The 23,794-nt window shown below is 34.2% G+C and overlaps 1 protein-coding gene across 4 annotated transcripts; it reads right to left on the minus strand.

The window, feature by feature from the left end:
* Positions 1-3,008: 3,008 nt before the first annotated feature.
* Positions 3,009-23,632, minus strand: LOC21388845 (glycine--tRNA ligase, chloroplastic/mitochondrial 2). Of its 4 annotated transcripts, none has more exons than XM_024170692.1 (37): positions 23,538-23,632; positions 23,151-23,397; positions 22,743-22,793; positions 22,342-22,409; positions 21,493-21,574; positions 21,334-21,397; positions 20,032-20,087; positions 19,692-19,769; positions 19,513-19,587; positions 19,369-19,439; positions 18,676-18,792; positions 18,472-18,573; positions 18,009-18,135; positions 17,447-17,530; positions 16,834-16,920; positions 16,386-16,487; positions 16,041-16,104; positions 14,970-15,025; positions 13,767-13,838; positions 13,204-13,286; positions 12,725-12,773; positions 11,381-11,443; positions 11,200-11,289; positions 10,993-11,079; positions 10,705-10,776; positions 9,999-10,057; positions 9,412-9,505; positions 9,019-9,237; positions 8,733-8,827; positions 7,847-7,937; positions 7,645-7,749; positions 6,661-6,699; positions 5,777-5,866; positions 4,897-4,998; positions 4,519-4,600; positions 3,715-3,800; positions 3,009-3,359 (listed from the first exon to the last, which is right to left on the minus strand). In XM_024170692.1, exons 2-37 carry the CDS (start codon positions 23,391-23,393, stop codon positions 3,261-3,263), a joined length of 3,204 nt encoding a protein of 1,067 aa, XP_024026460.1. In that variant the 5' UTR covers positions 23,394-23,397; positions 23,538-23,632; the 3' UTR covers positions 3,009-3,260. The 4 variants fall into 4 exon arrangements, with proteins under 4 accessions (XP_024026460.1, XP_024026458.1, XP_024026459.1 ...); XM_024170690.1 differs by having other exon boundaries at positions 23,151-23,400; XM_024170691.1 differs by having other exon boundaries at positions 23,151-23,400; positions 23,523-23,632.
* Positions 23,633-23,794: the final 162 nt, after the last annotated feature.

Consider the following 23,794-nt stretch of genomic DNA (forward strand, 5'->3'; position numbering starts at 1 on the left):
GGGATAAATAAAAATATGGGGGTTTGACTTATGTTTAAATTTGAGGAATATCGATTTTAAAGTGTTATAAGTACTCAAAGATCTAATTTTGTAGGACTTTATTATTAATTTTCACGTCGAAGTAGAACAAGCAAATAACTAAATTATAGAAATGATACACATCTATTCTCAAAAAAAAGAAATGATACACAGCTTAATATGCACCATGTATAATTAGTACTAATTATGTACAGTATCTATAAAGATAGAATGATCACTTAAAAATTAACATAAACTTCCATTGTAGCTTCATGGCCCTAGGAGAAATTTCTTTTTTTATCAATCTTAACTTTCTTTTTGATGCTCTGATAATGTGATAAATCTCTTGTGTTTGGTTTGTGTATTCGTGTCATAATTTGAATCATGGTTCGTAGTTCGTTACAGTATTTTCTCTCACAAAAAATACATGTAAATCGAGAATAATTCTGAATCATATTGTAATCCGTATATTTATTAAAAACTCGTATTACATTAATGAACGTGCGCATTTATGCACTGGATGATTAGATCCGCAATATTGCATATCCAATCTATTTGAGCTCTAAATTTAAAATCCCTACAATTCTTGCCTTCAAAAATATAATAAATTTTTCAAAATATATATACACACACATGATGTTCGTATATATTATATATAGAAAAGTATGGTTTTAATGATTGCTCTAATATTTTTTCATCACAATGATATTTTTTTAAGTGTTTGATATTGATCAAATAGTTGTAATAAATTAAGTAGTTGATTAAGAAAATGTATATTGAAAATCAATCATATTTAAATTCTTATCTTGCCACATTATTAAATTTCTATTTTTAATGAATAACTTCCAGAAAATGTGCCCTAGTTAATTTTTTTTTTTTTTTGAAAAAAAGAAAACCTGTCCTAATAATTAAGGATATTTATCTAAATAAACAAATGTGTGTGTAGAGTAGAAGGAACCAAACTTAAAGCCAATCTTCCCAACAAGCGAGCATGTTGATGTTCTTAATTTTTTTTCTTTTTTGGTTGAAATTAATTCCCATGGTCATCATGTTCCTGTACCCAAAGACTGACCAAGTATATCTGACGTGATCAGAAGATCTTAGGAGATAACCCCACAGCAACAACTTGTCGCGTGTAATCCACCTTCCATTTTAGTCAATGTACTAGTCTCCATGATAATAATTCAAGCCTATAGCGTCTGTTTCGCCTTCTGGGTCCCATTTTCCCGTGAAATTTTGCACCAATTCATTTAAGTAATTCCAAAATATACATTTTATCAAAAAAAAAAAAAATCCATAATATACATGCATGGAGATTTCCTCTCTCTCTCTCTCTCTCTCTCTCACCCTCATTTATGTGCAAAAAGTTCTTCAATATCACTATTCTATGTATGGCCAATGTACATTGCAGCTGTAAAGGAGCTTGAATTGGTAGAAATAGATCCTTATGAAATGCAAAAAGAACTATATATTCAATCATAGAGCTTATTATAAATATAGGCCAGCCATGCCAATTCTTCAAATATTTATATATATATATATATGTATGTATATACACAACCTCTCAATTTATATTCACTCACTATATATATTATTGAGAAGAGCAATTAGAGGGAAATATATAGGAAGAGACAATTATAATGAAAGGAGATAAAGATGCAAGATGGTCAGAAAGTAGTTCATTCACAAGTGCATTGACACTACAACAAATGCATGCAGAATCGATGTCGTAGGTTATGCGAAGCAAGTCCAGTACCCACTCGAGGACTTTGAGCATTTCAATGAAAAACCAATAAACCGAGCGAACCGCCAGTGAAATTGGATCGACCGATGCAAACCGATCATGTTTTGTGGAAATCGAAACCAACCGATCATGCAAACAATCTTTCATTCTAAGTCTTAGACACAACCAGAAAAATCAATCTCACCAGACGACTGTCAGTAACAAATCAAGCACTAACGGTTGGAGGTTCAAAACCTGTAACTAACCATCTCATGTCAGTTGGATGGGAACCCCTCAACCAACCCAAATCTACCAAAGGCCACCCTTAGTGCACGTAATATTGTCCACTTTGCCATCAAGATTTTGTGCAAACATTCACTACCTCATCTCAGTCTGGCCGTGTTAATAAGATCTTACATGGTCAATGCGGAAAGCAAAGAACATCCACACGCGCACAAAATAACAAATCATCAACCATGTAACAACGTTGTGCTTTTTGGCTGCTATAAGAACTATACACACACATAAAAGGCTACCACATTCACAGCGAAATAGAAAAACAACGGAATAGAGCACAAACTGGTCGGGAACTGGAGCCGTTCCCCTGATGAGGGCAAGGCATGGCGAAACCAGTCGACGTGATGTGCTTTAAGCGTCTGTTGGTGAGATGGCATGTCATAGTGATTAGAGACACCAACGGGTCTTTACCGAGCCTCTACATGGTGTACGAGTGTGGAGACTCGCCCGGTGGCCTTGACACAAAACCACCCCTTTATAATAGTCATCTTTTTATTATTGACCTCTTAATTATAAGAGCCCTTTTGTCAAAAATAGATCAACTTAAACAAATTAAAAATAAAAAGGCAATACTATTTATAAGAAGTAATATTGATTTCACATTAATTTTTAAAGGTAAATTTTAGAAAAAATTTCTTTAAACAAGGACTATGAGATTGTCTTTATGTTATGAAATTCTCTAAATAAAAATAAAAAACATATTTATTAAAGTCTCATTTAGAGAAATAAAAAATGTCTATAATAAGATAAAAAAGACAAAAATAAAAAAAAAATGTATAATATATAAGACAAAAAAAATAAGAATGTGTGTGAAATCAATTCTTTCTTAATATATAGGTATATATAAGATAAGATTGACATTTTGCAATCACGAAATTACATTTAAAATTCAAATCGTTTTGTATTAGATATATTTCATCATTTTTCTTTTCACAACAATTTCAATTTTCATAATCTCTTGACTACCAAGTTCAAAAAATTGATAGGGTTAATCATTTTTTCACTGACGAAAAATAACAGATTGTCTCAAGAAATAAATGTTACATGTACAATCCAGCAAAAGAATGCCGTTCTAAATTGTTTCTCCTATCTCCTCTCTCCCACGTTCTCCTTTCCCCGAAGGTAAAGAGAAAAAGAAAAACTAAAAAAAAAAATGAAAAAATGAAAAAAGGTGTGGGACAATTTTTATCGTGTCTTTACATGAATTGATTGGTAATAAAATCTAAAATCCAGGTAAAACTGAAAGGTCAGCTATCCCCCTTGGGAGGTCAGCAATTTTTTTAAGCAGCGCAAGCCTGTTCTTCCGAATTCTTTCATCATCCTGAACATTGGCAATAGCAATTAGTCACAATCAATAAATTTCCACCAAGGGCCTTGTGATAAAGTCTATACATTACAAATTTTCTACCTAAAGATTGTTCTCGTTCGTTTCACTTGTTCAAGTTGAGAATTTGAGTTAAAAAGTAAATTTATGAAAGATAAACATTGTAGAAGAAAAAATTAAATTTAAATTTTTGTCAGAGAAAATACTGTTGCCAAAACTTGAATTGTGATTTGAACTAGTGAAACGAACAAGGTTTTAAATTTAGGTTTTTATACGCAAATAAAAAAAATCAGGTATAGAATTAATAACTCGACAGATGACTTTCAACTCCTTGGAGGTAAAGGAGACATACCACCATGACAAATACGGAATCAAAGAAATCCTCAAGTGGCTTTAGCAGCTGCGTCGATGCATCAAAGAACTCATCAACCTCAATATCTGTTAAAATAGCAAAGTTAAATATCATTGTTATCCGACTACATAGACTTCTTATATTTCTTAGTGCTTGTCTGGTTTGAATCTATTGACGAAACGGGGAGACGTTTGGTTCATGGATTAGAATAATAAGATTAGAACTATTTTTGATTCACCTGTATTTTTTGTGAGAGAAAACACTGTAGCGAACCATGAATCGTAATTCGAATCGGGGTACAAATCCCCCCAATCAAACAATAAATGTTTTCCCTTTGAAACTGAGTTACACTAGACAAAACTGAAAAAGGGGGTTTTAAAGTAAATGGTCGTTTTCCAAGTTTTTTCAAGTAAATGAGGCAAGTTTTGTTAAATTAGAAAAAAATGACCATTTTTAGAAATGGTAAATCAATGGAGATTGATTTATTATTAATTATTGATTAACTTGATGGTTTATCATTGATGGACCGATATTCGCCAATATCAATCAATAATTTACCATATGAGGACAGACCATTAGTAAATCAGTGACAAAGATGTCTATCAATAATAAACTATTGACCACTGTAAAATTGAACCCAAAAAAAAAAGCACGGCCTTAATTGCAAAAAAGTTCGGCCATTAATTAAACAGAATGGTCAAAATCGGATTTCCCTCCCCCCACCCCCACGAAAAAAAAAAGCAACGTTCTGTGTAAGAAAATCCAATATCAAAATGCAAATGTGTAATACAACACTGAAAATACCTAAATATATCTTGCTCTTCACTGACAAGAAAGAACTCCACAAGGCTCTCTCTTCTTCTGTGTCAAAGAGAGCCTCATCCACCTGATCAGATTATTTCAATCAATGTGAGGTTAGATTTAGAAATAGGACAGATAATAAGTTCAAATGAGACGGATTGTGTTTCGCTGAATGCCCTTGAAAGACGAATCATCAGGTGCAACAATAAATAGGACATTGAGATCAAAACAGTCAATTTTCTAATTTCAGAGGAAACCATGAAGCAATGAAAGGAGAAGCTAAATAACATGAAACGATAATTTTTTTTTTTTTTTAATATCAGCTCTGTAAAAGGGGAATCTATTATCATATAATCATATAACATAATTAAAAAAAGGTACCTCAATATCAGGGTCTACATCCTTTCCACGAACAATTCTGGTTGGACGACAATATGCTTCTATTACCTTGGGGAAAAGCACGCCTTTTGACAAGGCATCCATCTACAGCCAATAATTACGAACCAGATAAAAATTAAAATAATCCAAGAACAAAAGAAAGTAGATAAAGCTTAGTTTCCTTGCGTAGTATTACTGAATTGTTATATTGATTATTTTCTTATAAGAAACAGACAAAATGAGTCCCTTCGAATAAATCACGAAAGAAAATCAGTAACAAGCATTCTTCAAACTTTGAAAAATAAATTACACCTTCTAACTAGAAGTTAATATTTTCAAATTAATGAGTATTCACAACCACTATCTGATTCTGACATCATGATATAATTAATGAGAGTCGGGCATCTGTCAATTCAGATGATAAATAAGATAAAACTTTGTGACAAGCAAACAATTTAAGGAGGAATCAGGAACAACTTGCTAGTGTCGCCATTTTAGTACGAAAGCTGCTTCCTAAACAACAATACCAACCGGAACTTTTGTGTGGAGCTCAGCTAAGAGAATACATCACACTCTCGGGAGATTAATACTACTGCAATAAGTACTTTCCAGCGAAAAATTGTAGCAGAAAATGAGTGTTATAAATTACTGGCTAGTAACAGAACTTATCTATAAGAAAATTCACATGATATCACATAAGACATCTTTTTTGTTAACAGAACAGGCATCTTTTATAGATGGTAAAAATTAAGCGCAAAATAGAAGAAAAATTACATACAAACACAGGAATTGCATAGAAGACATTATTTCACACAAAAATTTTGTGGAGGCAAAAAAGTAAATAGAGGAAAAAAAGTAGTAACTAGTAAATAAAGTTGCTTACCTTATATGCAGACTTAGCTGCTAGAGAAGGCTTGTTGGCACGCTCTATGAGGACAGAACGAACCACTTCAGAACTTATTCCCTTATCAACCTGTATCAAGAAGTAGCCAATGCATACAAAAGTCATTTCATCTTTGAGAAATACTACATGCCACCCATACATAGAATTCATGAACATGGAAATCGTTTATTTTTGAATTTCTGGAAAAGAAAAATCAGACGGAGGTAATGGGAATATCATTATACTCTTTAACAGCATATAAATTTTCCAGGAAGAAAAGAAAGAAAAAATGTAACCTTTTTGATATATGACGAGTATATCTTTCTGTTTCTTATGAGAAGAAAAAAGCACTTAATCTTTTAACTTCATTTTCAAGCATATAAAGGTTTGAATAACCCTACAGTCTTCTAGATTCATCTGTATTAGAAAAATATTGATTATACGTAGTCTTCTAGATTCATCTGTATTAGAAAAATATTGATTATAAGGCTTCACGGCTCACTTCATTGATTAACCTTCAAATCATATGCCAATAGCAGCTTTCAATCTTTTATAGCCTTGAAAAACCTCCAAACTAGATTTTAACCATTGAATTTCAAACCGCCAACATACTTTCTGGGTATCAGTTATCCTTCTAGCCTAACCTTTGTTAATAACAGTACTCAGTCTGCTCATTGAACCTTATGTCCTTACTCCTTCCCTCCATAATTAAAAATTATCTATATTTATATATGTGTGCGCGCGCGCGCGCTAGATCCATAACTTTTCTAATACTAAGACACAAATTAAGCAGTATTATCAGGCAGCTCTTAAGAGCTGTATGAATGAGGAAAAGAAGCCACATGAGTAAGAAATATTCAAGACACGAAAAAAAAAATACATACCAAAAACTGCTCTAGTCTCCGAACGACAAATTGATGTACCTAAGAATGAAACAAGGACGATAAGTACACAACCATGACAAATCAAATCAAACATGAGACGTGTTTAAGAAACAAAAACAAATTCACAGCAGGGTCCAAAATTGAGAACGGGAAGGAAAAATCAGAGGGACAGAGTATGGGACGCGCCTCTTTTAAGATGGAGGCTGGGACTATTGTAACTCATCCTACAAAAGATTTACTTGTCCCACCGAGAGTTTCAAAATTATTCCTTCGCAATGTCATCTAATTCTTAATCTTAATGAAGCACTAAACATGGGACTGTATTTTCACCCTATTCCATCCTTAGTCCTAACGCCTGCCCCCCAAACAGGCCCTTAACTTTTGCATGTTAAGCCCTTTTAATATAAATTTGTTGTCTCTCATCAAAGTATTCCCCCATTAGACTAGTCCAATACATGTCTCCTGTAAGTATGACCATTTTAAAGGCCGAAAATGGGAAGGGACTATAAAATTCAAAATCAATTTAGGCAAACCTCTTAATAACTTAAACTTTTGAGAGAGTTAATTTTCTAATTAGAAAAAAAAAAAAAAAAAAAAAAAAAAAAAAAAAAAGTAAAACAGTCGATGTAACCAATGAAGGTGGGCCTTGGCACCGTGGTGGGAACCTTGCGTTTGCACCCGGGGTCCAAGGTTCGAAACCCGGAAACGGCCTCTCCTTCGGGGGGTAAGGCCGCGTACATATGGAATTGAGCTTTCCCCCGAGCCTGTCATAGTACGGGAGCCTCTTTGGCATTGGGGTCCGCCTTTTTTTTTAGTCAATGTAACCAATCAAGTTAAATTCTTAATCAGGACGAAGAAACTTCTAGGTGGCAGAAGAGTATTATGAGCTCTCTGCTACCCTCTTTTTTGCGTTCAAATACTGTTAAAACTAGAAATTATAATTGTAGACGTGTAGAAAAGACAAATAAAGGCATGTGCTCTTACATTATCTACAGTACTTCCATCTACTTTTAGCGGCTGGATATCAGCGGTAAGCTGCAAAGCTTGTTTCAAGTCCAGATCTTTATTTTTCTCCACCAACACTTGGACCTAAGGCCAACAAACGAAGGATTATCGTACTTCGTTAGATGATTAGTAGAACAATAAATATATATATATATATATATATTTATATCATACTACTTACAAGACCATATGAGATTCTTCGCAGGCCAAATGGGTCATTAGTAGAAGTAGGCTGACAACCAGCAGCAAATAAGCCAGCAAGGCTATCTAATCTGTACAAAGTAGACTACATTAAACACTAGCATGCATTGAAAGAATAACCATATAGTCCATCAACTTAACCAGGGAGGAAAGAAAAGGGGAGAGGGGAATGATAAAATGCCCGTGCATGCACTACAATAAAGTATTCCATGCATAAAATAGGCAGGGTGAATAAGCCTATTCTCCCTCTTCGATCCTTCTTACGGAGTCAGGTATCTAAAATCAATGGAAGATTTAGTGCCATAACTTTTAAGATTCCTTTTAAAAACAGCAGGAGCAACAACAGCAAAGATAACAGTACTTCACTTCGATAAACTATAAGAAAGGGGAACAACCAATCTGTTAAAGTATAAAACTATTGTTGGTCCACCTCCTAACAGCTTAAGCTTTTGGAATGGATTGGTAAAAACTAACATGGTATCAGAGCGGGGGGTCCTGGGTACAAATCCATGTAATTGCACTCTTTATCCCCATTTAAAATTGTCATTATGTGTTGGGTCTTTAATATATCTCGGGCTTAAATATTCATGTGTTGGGCTTTCCAATTAATTTACCCACACGATTGCCTATTGTCCAGCCCACACGTGAGGGGGAGTATTAAAGTATAAAACTATTGTTGGCCCACCTCTTAACAGCTTAAGCTTTTGGGATGGATTGGTAAACTAATACAATCCTCACAAGCAAGAATAGCAAAATTAAAATAAAGAATTAATAACACATCAGTAATCAACAATCAAAATATATATCAATATATTTGGCAAATAAGAAAGATAAAAGATTAAAAAAGGAACCAATTTAATCAACACCTGTCTGCAATGGACAAAACTATCCCGGCATCAGTTTCCGGAAGTATATCTCCCGAGTATCTAGGAAGAGTGATCTCAAATACAGCCTCGGCTATCTGCAATGTACGAAATGCAAAATAAAAGAGCAAAATCCTAAATAAACTAGAAACACAACACAAAAGTCCATTGACTACCAAATAATGGATTTAGAATCCGTTTATACTAACAAGAGATTTTAATTTTACCAACACGTACATAGAATGCATACATATATATAAAAGCAAGTCCAGATAACGTGATACACAACCTGCTCTGAATAGCCATCTCTAAGAGCATAATGACGACCCATAATTCCAGAAAGGGATGTAAATTCTGTAACAACTGCAGTAGCGAGATCTGACATAGCAAGTGATGCTGCATCTTGGACAATTTGATGCGTATTCTCTTCGATTTTTAGGGCTGCACTCAGTTTGCTAACCATACTTTCCACGCGCATCATCTTGTCCAGCATAGTTCCCAGCTTCTCCTATTTTGTGTCAGATTAGTGCAAACGAATATGAGTGATTCGACCAATATATCTATATACCTACAGTACTTACGAATGATATAGCTTTGTCTTTCTTATAGCACAGTACAATATCATGTTATTTATAACGAAACTGAAAAAATTATTTCCTCTAGGAAAAGGAAAAGAAGTTACATGAAAAAGGATCCCTTTGAGTTGGCTTCGGAATTCTGAAAATCTTTTCCGCGTATCCAACCCATAGAAAAACTTTGCATCCTCATAGCGTGCTCTGCACATAGAGAAAGGGTTTAGTCCATCAGTGAAACTTCATATAAGGAAAAAAATAAGAAGAGCAGTTGTGGGCTCTGATTCCTCAGAGCACCCATGTCATGCAAGAACGAATCTCAGGACTACAGCTTATTGTCCACTCCAGCAAATGAATAATTGAGAAATTAATACAACAACAACAAGCCTTAATCCCAACTTAATTGAGGTCGACTATATGGATTACACTTTTCCACACAGCTCTGTTCGAATTAAACTTTCCTAAAGGCCTAGATCTAGAATGTCTTTCCTAACTACTTCAGTCCACATAATTCTTGATCTACCCCTCCCTCTCCTAGTATTAGGTATAATGATTGAGAAATTAATATAAAAATGAGATTATTAATGATTGAGAAATTAATAATCTCTAATTTTTTTTTAATTTTTTTGGGTTCATAGCAAATAAATGATTAAGATGCTCTCCCGAGAGAGAGAAAGAGATTAAGATGTATTGTTACCTTAGTACAGCTTCATTTCCTTTTTTGACCACCTTCTCATCAATTACTCCGTTTGCCACCTGAGAAAAAAGTAATAAGATTTTGCCAACACAAAGCAACAATTAGTTAATGACTCCGCTTCCTAATCTTATTAGGAGTTGGGATCGATTTTTATCCTTTAGTTTCTGAATTTTTGTTTTCTTGAGGACAACTCTTTTGGCTGTACATAATTATTATCATTAGTACTAGTTTCTTCTTTAAAAATAAAAGTGAATAAAAATAATAAAAATAGTAATAGTAAGAGCATATCTAATGCAATGCTATAATTAATGTACTAATTGTAAATTTAGCATTTGAGTGCAAAAAACACTCTCCAGTGCAATGCTATTTACTATGCCAAACTTCCCATATGCTATATTTTGTGGCAAATTTCCCACCAAACATAGCATATGGGAAATTTGACATTTGATTGTTAATGGTTGAAATGTCTACTTTTTCATGTAACCATTGCAACTTTTGCATGTTCTAATTATTTTAAAAATAAAAGTTTACCTTTACAACTTTTAAAGCTTAATGATTATGAAAAAAAATAGATTTAGCATTTCAAATAGCATTATGCATTGGAGCAAAAATGAAAAAAACATATCATATCATACTTTTTTATGTTAAGACAATTGGCATTAGCATTTGCATTGGAGATGGTCTAATAAGTTTACGAGTATCTCACAGCAATGAAGTATGGCAGCAGCGTTCCATTTTCATCAGTCAAGGCAAAATACTTTTGATGTTTCTGCATGACCTGCATGTATAGTTTAAAAGTCTAAACAAATTGAAGAAAAACATGAGCACACGCGCAAGCATGCGTGTGCACAGACACAGATACACTCGGTTCTTGAAATAACCAATTAATATTGATTGATACGATAAATCAACTCAAATCATATGCTAAAAACTTATATTTTAAGGACATCAAACTGATTATTTCAAATTAGTTCAAGAAGGTTAAACACCTTACCATAGTCAGAAGATCATTTGGAAGCTCTAAGAAGGATTCTTTAAACTTTCCAAGAACAGGAACAGGGGCCTCAACCAGATTTGCAACCTAAATATCTTTTTTTCGTTAATTTATTGAGCAATGCTTATGATTTACAACCTAGGTTACCATCACGGCTTTTCTAAGACTAAACAAAGTCCACCAGAAAAAAATAAAAATAATTCCTACCTCATTAAGTAGTCCCTCCTGAATAACAACATTTCCCTGAACACTTTTCGCTAGTGCGTTGGACTGCTCCAAAATTCTTTTCTTCCGTTCCTGGGTAAAAATGACTTGTCAAAAAATATTTTAGGAAAATAGGTTTTAAAAAAACTAAAATTATGAAGAGTCCCACATAATTCTATGATACCTCGATTTCAATATTAATGCCAGCATTCCTCGTCTGACCAGCATAAGACTCTGCAGTTTCTACCTATATTATGCATTCAAGTGCCTTAGACTGTGAAACACGTGAGAAATGTAGAATTACTAAATTGGAAATGCACTAATAGGAACATACATGCGTAAGACTTTGTGGGGGATATATTTAGATGTACTCAACTGAATACTAAAGCATACACAAACATTAGCATTATTTACAGGCAGGGGGAGCTTTCTCACTGTACAATGACCACAGGCAGAGTTATTATTAAACTGCTAAAGACATGCATGCACTCACGAAAATTTTCCTCCCACCCATGGTTACCATATTTTCTTATTATTATTTTCCTCACGAAAATTTTCCTCCCACCCATGGTTATCATATGTTTACAAGTGAACAGAGAAGATAATTAGGATCAGAGAATAGTAGTCCATTACTCCATCCCAATTAGGTTTGCATCCACTAGTAAACTCATTCCACACTAAATCTTCCATTCAATTTATTTGGTCACTACTTTAAACTAGCAAAAACATATGATCACATCGTTTAGAGTTTATGAGAGTCGTGACGCATCCACTCAACACATTTCAAAGCTTTTGACAGCAGGGATGAAAATAGTCAAATTACTGAGGCGTTAATCAAGACAAAGCAAACTATCTATTAAGTTTCTTTTGTTGCTCTAATAAAAATGTTTCTTGTAAAATGAAAATAAATAAATATATCAAATGTATCGCAGTTTGAAATGCGATTCCAATCTGTAAATTTTGGGGATTTTAGACAAGTAGAAATATATAAGCTTACAAAGGGAAAAAAAAATTATGAAATGCTATAACTCCATTCAATCTTATACTAGAAATTCCTTGAAATGCAAACAACTGTGCCTCTTATAACATCTATCATTATATATTGAGTTGGAAAGACATTGTGGGTAGTTGAGTGTGGTTTATGTATTATATATATATATATGGACAAATTTTCAATGGTTGTATTTCCATCAGTGGTTACTATCAAATATAGAAATTTTATGACGTGGTATGATAAGAATTCAATTTCATTAATTGCCATAAATTTTTTTAGTCAACTACCTAATATCCCACGGTTTAAACAATAATACCCATAGGTGGGTAAATTTGGAGTAAGCATTAAAAACACACCCGTATATATGTAATCATATATATATATATATATATATTGTTTTAATGGAAAGGTAGGTGATTTGCTACTTTTCCTATATAAAGCACTGGTAGCCCATACCAAATCACGAATAACTCCAAGAGATTAGTAAAGAAAGTTGAATATGGTATTTTACAATAATAAAGTTTTCTCACATACCATAAATGTCGCTGAATGAGTGTTTCGAATGCCATAGGACTTGTTCCCACTACCAAATAAAAGAAAACGGTTTTTTATTGAGTGAATTATGCGCAGAAAACTGAGAAAGAAAAACAGCAGACATGAATGTTTTAGTGGTAATTTATACACTAACATAATAAAGCAGTTCTGAACTAACACTTATCAGTTAACAAGAACTACTACACATTGTAGCACACTTTGATGATGTGTATGTGAGGACATGAATGTTTTAGCGGTAATTTATACACTAACATAATAAAGCAGTTCTGAACTAACTCTTATCAGTTTACAAGAAATACTACACATTGTAGCACACTTTGATGATGTGTATGTGAGGCTTAATAAATTGAGTCGAAAAGACACATCACAAAGACTTGGGGGATAAGAATCCATCACAGATATGATTTCACATGGCTACATAAAGAACAATCTTTAAACATCTCTGGACACATTATTACCTTAAAATTCCAGCAAAAGTAAATGGCACGACTACATCTCCATAAAGGGCCAATATCCAACGAATGGGTCTGCTAAACATAACCTAGAACAGAACAACAGATCAATCAAACAGGATATCTATCCTTTTATTTATCTAATTAAAGGGATAAGGATAGCCAATGTCCCCACACTAGATAAGTTCAATTAAAAGGAAAAGAGAGAGAGAGAGAAGTGGAAAAACAGAATAACTAAATAGGACATGAGACAAGTTTAGTTAATTGATCTGCAAATTCACGTCTACATTACAGCTCCTCATTATGTCACTCCTAAAAAAAATAAAAAAATAGCTTATCGAAATGAACAGTGGAATTAGATGTATGATTAGGGAATTCTAAGGACAACATATGCTTAGAATCTCATGGCCTTGTTACTGTTTTTATGAAAAAAACTAGTCTCAACCAACATATAAAGGTAAGTTAATTAGTTAAATACAATAGAAAGAAATTTTCTCTTTTTAAGGAGCCTATACATTAACATTCAAGTTTCCTTTCCACTTAAATTAAAATTTGCAAAATGTACAAACCTGAGAGTTCCACCGCATTGACTTTGGGAATGATATTTTAGCAATGGTATTGGACAAATCCTCGGACAAAACCTGAGAGAGAGAGAGAGAGAGAGAGAGAGAGAAAGAGGACCTTTATGAATGGACGGACGGAGAACAATTTTATGATAAAAATCTAATCTATTGGTTTAAATTCAAAATACATTATGAGAAACATGTTGTGCCAAAAACACTCATCAGAACTGTATCCAGGAGTTATAGCAGCCTGAGGGCTGCTAGAAGCTGGGGAAATCATCTCCCGGATTTTCACTTTGGACTTGGAGTAAACTTTCTGCACTTCTTAAGTTCCTAGATAACAAAATTACTTTGACAACCAAGTGAAAGAGTATGGACAAGCCATTGAGCCATCTCCAGCTCAAAAGAAGGTAGCAGACACAAATGCATAACATAATTAACGAATACAGAACTTGTCCTTGGAAGCAGCAGGGTTTTATCATTTCCTCCTATTTATAGCCTGCAGAGTTGTATTCTTTAGAACTATTTGTGTTGAGTATTAACAAAAGGCTGGGGCCCTAACTATTTTCTTCACCAGCTTTCAACTCTTTCTTGAGGTGTGTACTATGTGTAATCATAAGCATATATATAGGATGAGTTTATTTTATACGATTGGTAATTGTACTGGCTGATAAGTTTTGAAAAAATCAACAACAAAAAGTTCCGATATTTGGTAAGAACATGCTGCAGTAATACTCCAATGGATCCGGTCTGTTTGGCAGAGCTTTTGGCTTCCTGATTGTAAAAGCTGCTTCTAGAAGTTTTTGGATGATCCATCAAAAGAGCTTCTCGTCAAAGCATTTATGTGGTTTTAAAAATAAAATAAAAAAATAAAAAAAAGCCTCTTCTGAACATACTCCAAAACATGTGTCAGAGTTTCAGTAAGACATTATAAACTTCGTTCTAACATTTGTATTACTTATTAGAAAATTTTATTATAATTTTGACCTATTGAGCTCTTTCAAAAATGTGGTTCCAAACACTTACTGGAAAATCACAATGTTTGCTTCTCTTTTTGCACTTACTTAAAGTAAAAGAAAAGGCTCTGCCAAAAGGACCATCGACATCTAGCTAGGCAATACTTGAATGAAATCTTAAAGAAGAGATTATTGTGCTTAAGCAAAAATCTAACTGAAGAAATAGAACTTTTAAAAAGAAAAGCAACAAGACCTCCAAGGCTGGTCGAGAAGACTCCTTTACTTGAGCGTAAACATATTCTGTTTTTCCTGCAGCAGAAAATGAACCTTCTGAAATTCCATTATCAATTCATTATATTTTGGCAATTAGAAGAAATGTAAATATGGCTGATTAAAAAAACAAAAAAAGGCCAAATCTAACATTGGGATTGTTAGCACTCCAGCCCTCAAGTTTGTGTATGCGAGAAGGAGTAAGAAGGAGCAGGGGCAGGAGGGGAAATTGGCTATCATGGGATCAAGGCAAGGATAGGGGGCGTGTTAGAATACGGTTATGGGTTATGGGGATGTGTGCAAGTTAGTTAGAGTTTTGTGAAATAAATAGCCTACGGGCAGAGAATGTAGGCATGGAGAATTGAGAGTAGACTTGAGTCTGTGGAGGTTAGGAGGTGTCCTCGAATTCACCTCCATCTTTAATTTCCAGCATTGTATTTTGTCTTTCCTGCAAGTTTTGACCATCATTCAATCAAAGGAACCAGGCCATACTGGTTATTTCTTCGGATTCCTATTGTTTTCCTTTGCTCAACGTATACATTTTGTCTAGAACAGAGGGAGTCCTAACAGGGATGGAAGCATGCCATGCTTTCGTGGCTTATTTTTCTCCCTTCCAAGCCACAAACATCACAGGTAAGCTCTATTGCTGCAAGGCAGCATATATCTTGATAGGACTCCTTAGTGGTTAAGGAAATTAGTAGTAAAATAAGGGGGTTAGTAGCTCATGAAGAGATGATCAAATTTTTGAAAAGTTGGGGAAAGCCCTTGGGAGAGTTGATGGTCACCCGAACACCACCATTGTAGGGTTTCTTGTACTATTTTGGAGATTTATAAGTTTATTCAATACAGATTCATTCTTCTTGTTCATCTGTGTGTTAGAGATTGCTAGGTTCCTAACATATCTCAACACTCAACTTTGAGTGCACCAGTGTGAAATCCACTTGCTGTATGAAGAAATGTGGCACATAAAAATTATAATAAATAAAAAATACAATGACATAAGCCATCTCTACGTTGCCACATTTAGTAAATAACCATAAAGGTGTAGACTCACCATCAATCTTTTTATATAGCGAGTTCAGTGGTACAGAATACCTACGAGAAAAACCCTCAGCGGCCTGACATTAAACAACAGGTTAAATTCAATAGATATTCAGGAAAACTAACACAAAAAAAGATAACTACTACATCACGTCGCATGTAAAAAACAATATTATTCAAGTTAGTAGTTGAGGTTGCATATTCAGTAAAACTAACAACCAATCACTTCTTATACATACATATTTGGCGCAATTTTTTATGCAACCAATCACTTCTTATACAAGCACTGATAACTGCAGTAGTCAAATTCTACAAAGCACAGAATCCAAGAAGAAAAAAAAATTGTGAAGGCTAACACCTTTGTAGGATTTCCTTCATCATCAAATGCTTTCGAAGCAGGAGGTCCGCGAAACTCAACATCATTCTCCGCTTGTCTAGAGCAAAGGTTCTCAACAAAAACCTGGAAATCAACAGTGGTATGTTTGCAATCTTGCAAAATAAAACTTGAAAAAAGCAAAAGGAAATATACATAATTTTCTACAATCTTCCCACATACTCAATTTTAGTATCAGGAATGCAGGACTGCATTAAGTGTCATAGTAATACAACATCTTGTCACATTATGTATCCCAACAAATAGAAGCACTGAACGACAGTGTGCTGTGCGGGACATGTACAACTACAACCCTATTTCAAGTGAAAGATAACATTGAAAGAGTTTCATCCCAAGAGGATAACCATGACATAGGGCTTGAACCTATAGCATATAAATACAGAAGTATGCTTGCAAAGAGAGATAACCATACCACCAGTCTACGAGGTGTTCCAAAAGCTTGTACTTCTCCATGGCTCAATCTTTGCTTATCCAATAACTGCAGCACCGAATCTTTCAGCTGCAAACCAACTAAACAGAGTTAGATAACGTCTGCAACAGAAAAGGCACATAACTCGAGAAAGCTTAAAATAGAAAAACCATCCTCCTAATATACTTGTTTTTCCTCATAAATAACATATCTCCAGTTTTTTTTCCTAAAAAGATGGTTAATAGAACTGGAAACCTTAATTAAAAAAGTGTGGAGAGAAAAATGAAGATAAGGAAAAAGAAGAACAAATTAACCCAAAAAAAAAGTAACAAAAAGTATTTTGGGGCTGCGATGAGCAGCAGGTGATCACAATCTGTGACAGCTAAAAATAAAGAAAGCACATAGTTAAAGAGATGACAAACTTCAGGCAGCAAGCAAAAGTGCTTCAAAGACTAGACTAAGCATCAATATAGAATGTCTGTCCTAACCTACTTCTCCACCACACAAGTGAAGAGCCCATGACCTAGAACATTTAGATTTTGTTACATTACTTAAATAGAAAGAAAGATCATAGGAATAGAAGATCAGATTTCCTTAATATGAGAATGAGTTATACTTGCTGGCTTGCGTCAACAACATCTTGAGGGGGTATCTCTTCTGTCCCAATTTCAAGAACAAATAATCTTGAATCATCACGGACCTGGGATACAAGTCAACCACAACACAGAAACTGAACAATAAGCAAAAACAAAGCAAATTGAGATCTCAACTATTAAAAAAGTATAAGCACAATTTTGACATGGCAAACAGCAAAAGAATTTACATTTATACGATAGCTTCTTTTTTAATAAGAAAACACCTTTATTGATAGTAGACATTGATAATTTAAAAAATAAATTGACTAATCAGGAAATTTTAGTTGACAATTAGCATCCATGTGTTAAGGACACACTGCATTTCCATTCATATTTTATAATGAAAGGACCAACGAAAATGCCAAAAGTAAAGAAAAATGCACAAGCATGGACACATACACAATATAGATAAATAGACACATATGTCCACAATGTCAATTGATATATTTGTTTGACCTGCCAAAGCTTTCATCTGAAAAGATTATTCCTTTTTAGCTAAATATGCTACAATAATAATCTAAGACATTAAAGGAGAAAACTGACCCTTTTGGCAGCTGCCTCAACAAGCTCTTTAGGACATACAAGATTAACAGGTTCAGAAACAAGGCCTAATGGATATCCAAGGGACTCCCTCGTTTTCAACCAAAGCTGTGCGCATTGACGAGCTAAACTGGTAGCAACAAGAAGATTAAGAACGAGCATAAAAACGGAGAGCATTGAATAGAAGCCACTCACTCCACTGTCACCCATGAATCATAGAAAATAAAAATATAAATTGCTGAAACTAAAAAAAGTTATTATAGGTAGTTAAATCACATAATGAGCAGAGACATTGCTTCATTTTTTCTTGATTTAACACTCCTAACATAGCATCAATATCAACACACATGTAAGACCCAGATTCAATGCAAAAGGTTAATATACGCCAAGCATAGTTGCATAGTAAAGCTCTACAATTGAATAGGTAAATACCTTTATGGGCCTCCAATTGGGAAATCTAACTTACCTACGCATCCGACCGAAATATCGAGCACGCTCTGTCACTCCAACAAAGCCTCTTGAGTCCAAGATGTTAAATGTATGTGATGTTTTTAGAAGCTGATCATACCTACAGCATCGAAGAAGATATCAAAACCAATAAGAAATAACAACTAAAATATATCACTTAAAAAATAAGGGGAAAAAAAAGGGAATAGAAGCTTAAACATACGCAGGGATAGCTAGACCAGAAGCAAGCAAGGAGCGAGATTCTTCCTCAAAAAAATCAAAGTGCTTTTTAAGATGATCCACACTGGCATGCTCTAGATAATAAGCGCTCATTTCTTTCCTGGAACAGATATACGTATATTAGTCATTTATCCTTCAAGACCAAAAAAGTCCTATGTTTAATCTTCAAAGCTGACATGAAAAAAAAATGGTGAAAGTAATAACAACTGAAAGGGAAAATGAAGTTGTGATATCAAAATGTTTCTGAAGATGATATACACTGGAATGCTCTAGATAATATACACTAATTTCAACCAGATAAAGCACACATAATATTATATTTTTTTGAGGGAAACACATACTATTATATTATTTATATTCCATGACTAGTAAGTCCAATATTCTATCCCGATAACTAACATGGACAAAGTGAAATAACAACTAAAGGGGAGAATGAAGAACAGGTAAACAAACAGGAGAAGACAAGGCCACTTTAATGGACAAATATGAACCTAGGTACGCAAGAGGGTTCCATAATATAACTCTTTTGTATTGAGTTTTAATAAACGGAACAAATACTTGTGACCTTTTTATGACACAATGTATATTGGCCATTGATAAAATCTATAAACAAACTCAAATGCAAGCAAGATAACAGCCAAAAAGAAAGACTCAACAGCTTAAGCAGCTAATTTACTCGTTTTCCATGAACAGCTCCCCATAAGTAATTCCATCAGCATATTGAATTTTCTTAAAATGGTCAACTCCCTGCAATTTAGTCAGGTTCGGTCAAGTGGACAATAGAAAACAAACAAAAAGGAGAGGAGATAACAAAACTAACCTGTAGTAACATGAGAATACGCTCCAGACCATAAGTTATTTCAACAGATATTGGCGACAATTGAACACTTCCAGCCTAAAGACAGAGATGTACATGTGTGGCAACTAATTAGAAAGCATTAACACATAAACACCTGGAATAAAATGTAGCATTGTTTTACACCGTCTAGAACAGGGAACCTGCTGGAAGTAGGTAAACTGCGTAATCTCCATTCCGTCCATCCAAATTTCCCAGCCCAGACCCCAAGCACCAAGCACCTAAAATAAATTTCCCGTCAGCGTAAAAAAAGAGCATAGCTAAAAATCCAGAGTACAGCTCAGTGTTATTTTAATTATTATTATTTTTTTAACTAAAAGTAAACTTGTGTTGCATTCAGAAAACAACACCAAAAAACCTATTGAGAAAATATGGGTGTGTGTACCGCAAAATAATAATAAATAATAACAAGGTAAAATTCCATCTCACTAGGATCTTATCAGAAGTACTAAAAATCAACATAGATGAATGATAATATATTACCGGGCTCTCCCAGTTGTCTTCTACAAACCTAATATCATGTGCACGAACATCAATACCTGTCATTCAAATATTGCCCATCCTAGAAGTTAAAATGGTGAATGACACGAAAACACATTGTACACATTTTAAGCAGAACTCAACATTTAAGTTATAAACCACAATAGGAACATCTTATCAGAACGCAGAATACGTTTAGTTATGATCACCCAAAAAAAGCATATGTTTAATCATACACCACAATAGGAACATCTTATGTTGTCAGAAAATTTATTACAGGGATTGGTGTTTAGTTTCTAAAAATCATAAATCTTGATTGTATGGTACTTGTCTCTGAAAGGTCTCAAATCCAATGTTTTTTGAAGTAACATTTGCAAAATCTCGTGAATAGCATTATACAAGAGTGCATGAGACATTATCAGTGAACCTATCATTATTAATTCTCCTTTTTTTTTTGGTGGAGATATCTGAATTCTCATCTTTGACAACTGAAAATATGGTTCGAAGGAATATAGGGCATCTGAGTGATGACTCTAGGGAGGAAAAACGAGAGGAAAAAAAAAAAACATCATACTCCCATACAAACCAATATAATCTTAAACATGCTCAATCACTAATTTTGGCATGTATATATATTCATATATATCACATTCTGTAATTTCAAAAAAGCTTCAAGTACCAGTTGATCCATTACTAATATACAGTATGCAACAATCATTACTTAAAGAATCTCCAATTAGAGGCCCTCAAGCTCTGGTTGGAACTTAAAAATATAAATAATGCTAGTACACATAATGTCCAGAATAAGCAACCCCATTCTCTCGTTTAAAATTTTCTTCCTCTTTCCCCAAAATTTAGAACCGTCAAGTACAATAATCTTTTCACATCTAGCTGACGGCCCTTAATATGGTTAATAGATATCCAAGAATACACACGTAATGCTCCCATTTGCTGAGAAAAAGATATTATCCAAGAATACACACGTAATGCTACCATTTGCTGAGAAAAAGATATCGAGATTTTGTAGATTCTTTTTTCAGTCACTTAAAGAAACTAGTTCAAAATTTAATATCTAATGACCCTTTTGCATTTCAAGAAGAGAGTAAAGAAACAGATCCACTTATCCATCATCAAAAAGTTGCAAACTCAACGCCCGAAATTTCTAAAAGTTGCCAAGGCACAATAAGGACAATAAGAGACAATGTAGACCGTACAAATAGGACCTATACAAAAATATATTATATTATATAAAAATATGAAATAAACCATTTCAAATATTCAACAAATAAAATGTTGAGTCACAACCTATCGCTGATAGGCTGCCGATGAAAAGGTCTTGGGAATTTCCTGGATCAGGTTTTAATATAACCTGAAATAGATACAAACGAGAAACTCAAAACTAGAATTCCCACTCAGCTTCATGTATCACCAAAATTATAGATCAATACATGAAGTTATACTTACCTGAAATTGAGTGTGTCTTTGGAGCCTATTTGGGTTTTCACCATAACGACTGTCATCTGGCCGAATACTAGGCTCCACATACCTGCAACCAAAAGTTTGATGTAGCACTTAACCACTTACACTGGTAACTTTATAAAGGCCAGCACTGCCATCAATGCAATCATCACACACAAGACAAAAAAGGAATACTTAGTCTTTTTCCTCCATTTGACAAGAAATGGTAGTTCATTGAATTGACAGGTGTAACTTAGCTAACCAAACTCTGTTTTAAGATTTCGGCATAAGAGCAAAGAAATAAAACAAATATCAGATTAATGCAAAATAAAGGAAAACCTAAACCATAGCTATGGACAATAACCTGAAATAAATATATCCAAGAAAAACATCTGGAGATGGGAACCAAACATCTAGCTTGTATAAGCATAACAAGTTACCCTAGTCAACAAACTTTGTACACCGAATAACATCATTTCTGCCTAAAACCCTACAATTGACGTAAGACTAAAAAAAACGTGCACAAAAAAAAGGTGCAAGTACCTTTGATTATTGGATTGTAGATAGGCTTATTTTAAACTTACATACAAGCCCCCAAAAAGTATGATTTGTTGCGTTACTCTGTTCCATAGGCTAGCATGTCTTAGCAACAAAAGAAGAGCTTGGCGTTGCATATTGGTCTTCAGTCATAGATTATCTTATATTCTTTAGAAAGCAGCACATAGGTTGCCACATACATCTAAAAGATCAGAGGTAAAGCATATGAAACTGCAAGAGATGGTAACACTATCTCTCAGAAAATCAATACATACTTAGTAAATTCAATACCGATTGTAATTGTTACAACAAACTTACGCAACATTCCACGGTTCAGGACCAAGAACCCTTAGGTATGTCAAAGGATTCATTGTCCCAGCACCAACCTGATCAATACAACGGAAACTCAGTAAGAAAAAAGTCATGAACATTAGTTTACATAGGTAGCAAAAGATAAAAATTGCACTAACACCCAAGTACAACTTTTTGAGCAGAAACAGCATAGACACAACAAAGACACTATAAGTTACTTTAGATTCCATTAATATGCAACAAAGACGAACAATTTTCTAAATAACTATGCTAGTATCTCTCTGCATCTTTGTGGAAAAATATTTTCAATCAAGATAAATTTAAGAAGAAAAATGGTTTATTATAGCATTAGAAATAATCAATGAATAAACTAGGGGAAAAATAACCTAAACAAGAATGACGTTTACCTCAGTGTTGCTACATTGCATTATGGCACATCCAACTGATGCCCAATACTCCTGTATCATCAATGATTTGGCATGCATAAATATTCTGAAAAGATAAGGTGTTCAGTCATGACAAATTTCTTAATTAACAACAAGCCATCTTTGTATGATCGAAGCAGCACATTTAGTAGATTCATTTAACTTCAATTACTTTCATTATACCTATCAACAAAATCTTTATAAAAATGAGAGAGAGAGAGAGAGAGCTTTTTTAGAACTTATCACATCAGCTTGCTATATTACTATGTCTTACAATTCCCTATCAACAAAGTAGGCGAAATAAAATCGAAGTTAAGTGTGTAAACGTGAAGGTCGATTTTAACAAACAGTTGGAAGTGATGAATGGAATGGCTATGGTGGAAGAGTGACCTGGAGACGTTGAATTGCTTGCTGGAAAGTGAGAACTGAGGGATTCTGGGGCTCGGAATTAGAATCCTTAGAGGAGTGCTGAGGAGCGGCGGAGGTACTAACCGCAGAGACGGAAGTTCCGGAGAATCGGCGGCGGAGAGCGGCGTCGAGGTGGCAATGGAAGCGGTTAGAGTGGAAGAAGGATAGCTGAGAGGGCTGCGGTCTGAGAACCGATATCACTAAAGGGAACGCCAGAATCGCCATGGCTCTTCTTTTCAAGCTCGTGGGAGAGAGAGAGAGACAAAGAATTAAACAAAAGTGAAGAGAAATGAAACAAAACAAAAAAAGAGCAAACTTTTAGAGAAGAGAAGTAGCAAAATGGCCAAAACATACAACGTTGTCTGATACCTGGAATTGCAAATGTTGCTTTGCCGGCAGTAGCTAATGGAATAGCCGCTGATTCTGCGGATGACAGTCAGTCGTGGTCACTTCGTATTCTATGGACTTCCAATCCTCAGGATAAAGGAAAATTATCCGAAAACACCCCCTATATATTTTGCCTAAATACTAATTTTACCCTTCTCATTATTCAAATCTCAGAAAACATGCCATGTATTTAAAAAATCATACTCAAAACACCCTATATATTTATAAATTCAGTCACA

This window comes from Morus notabilis, unplaced genomic scaffold (genome assembly GCF_000414095.1).
Source record: "Morus notabilis unplaced genomic scaffold, ASM41409v2 Scaffold1286, whole genome shotgun sequence".
In the NCBI taxonomy this organism is placed as follows: Eukaryota; Viridiplantae; Streptophyta; class Magnoliopsida; order Rosales; family Moraceae; genus Morus; species Morus notabilis.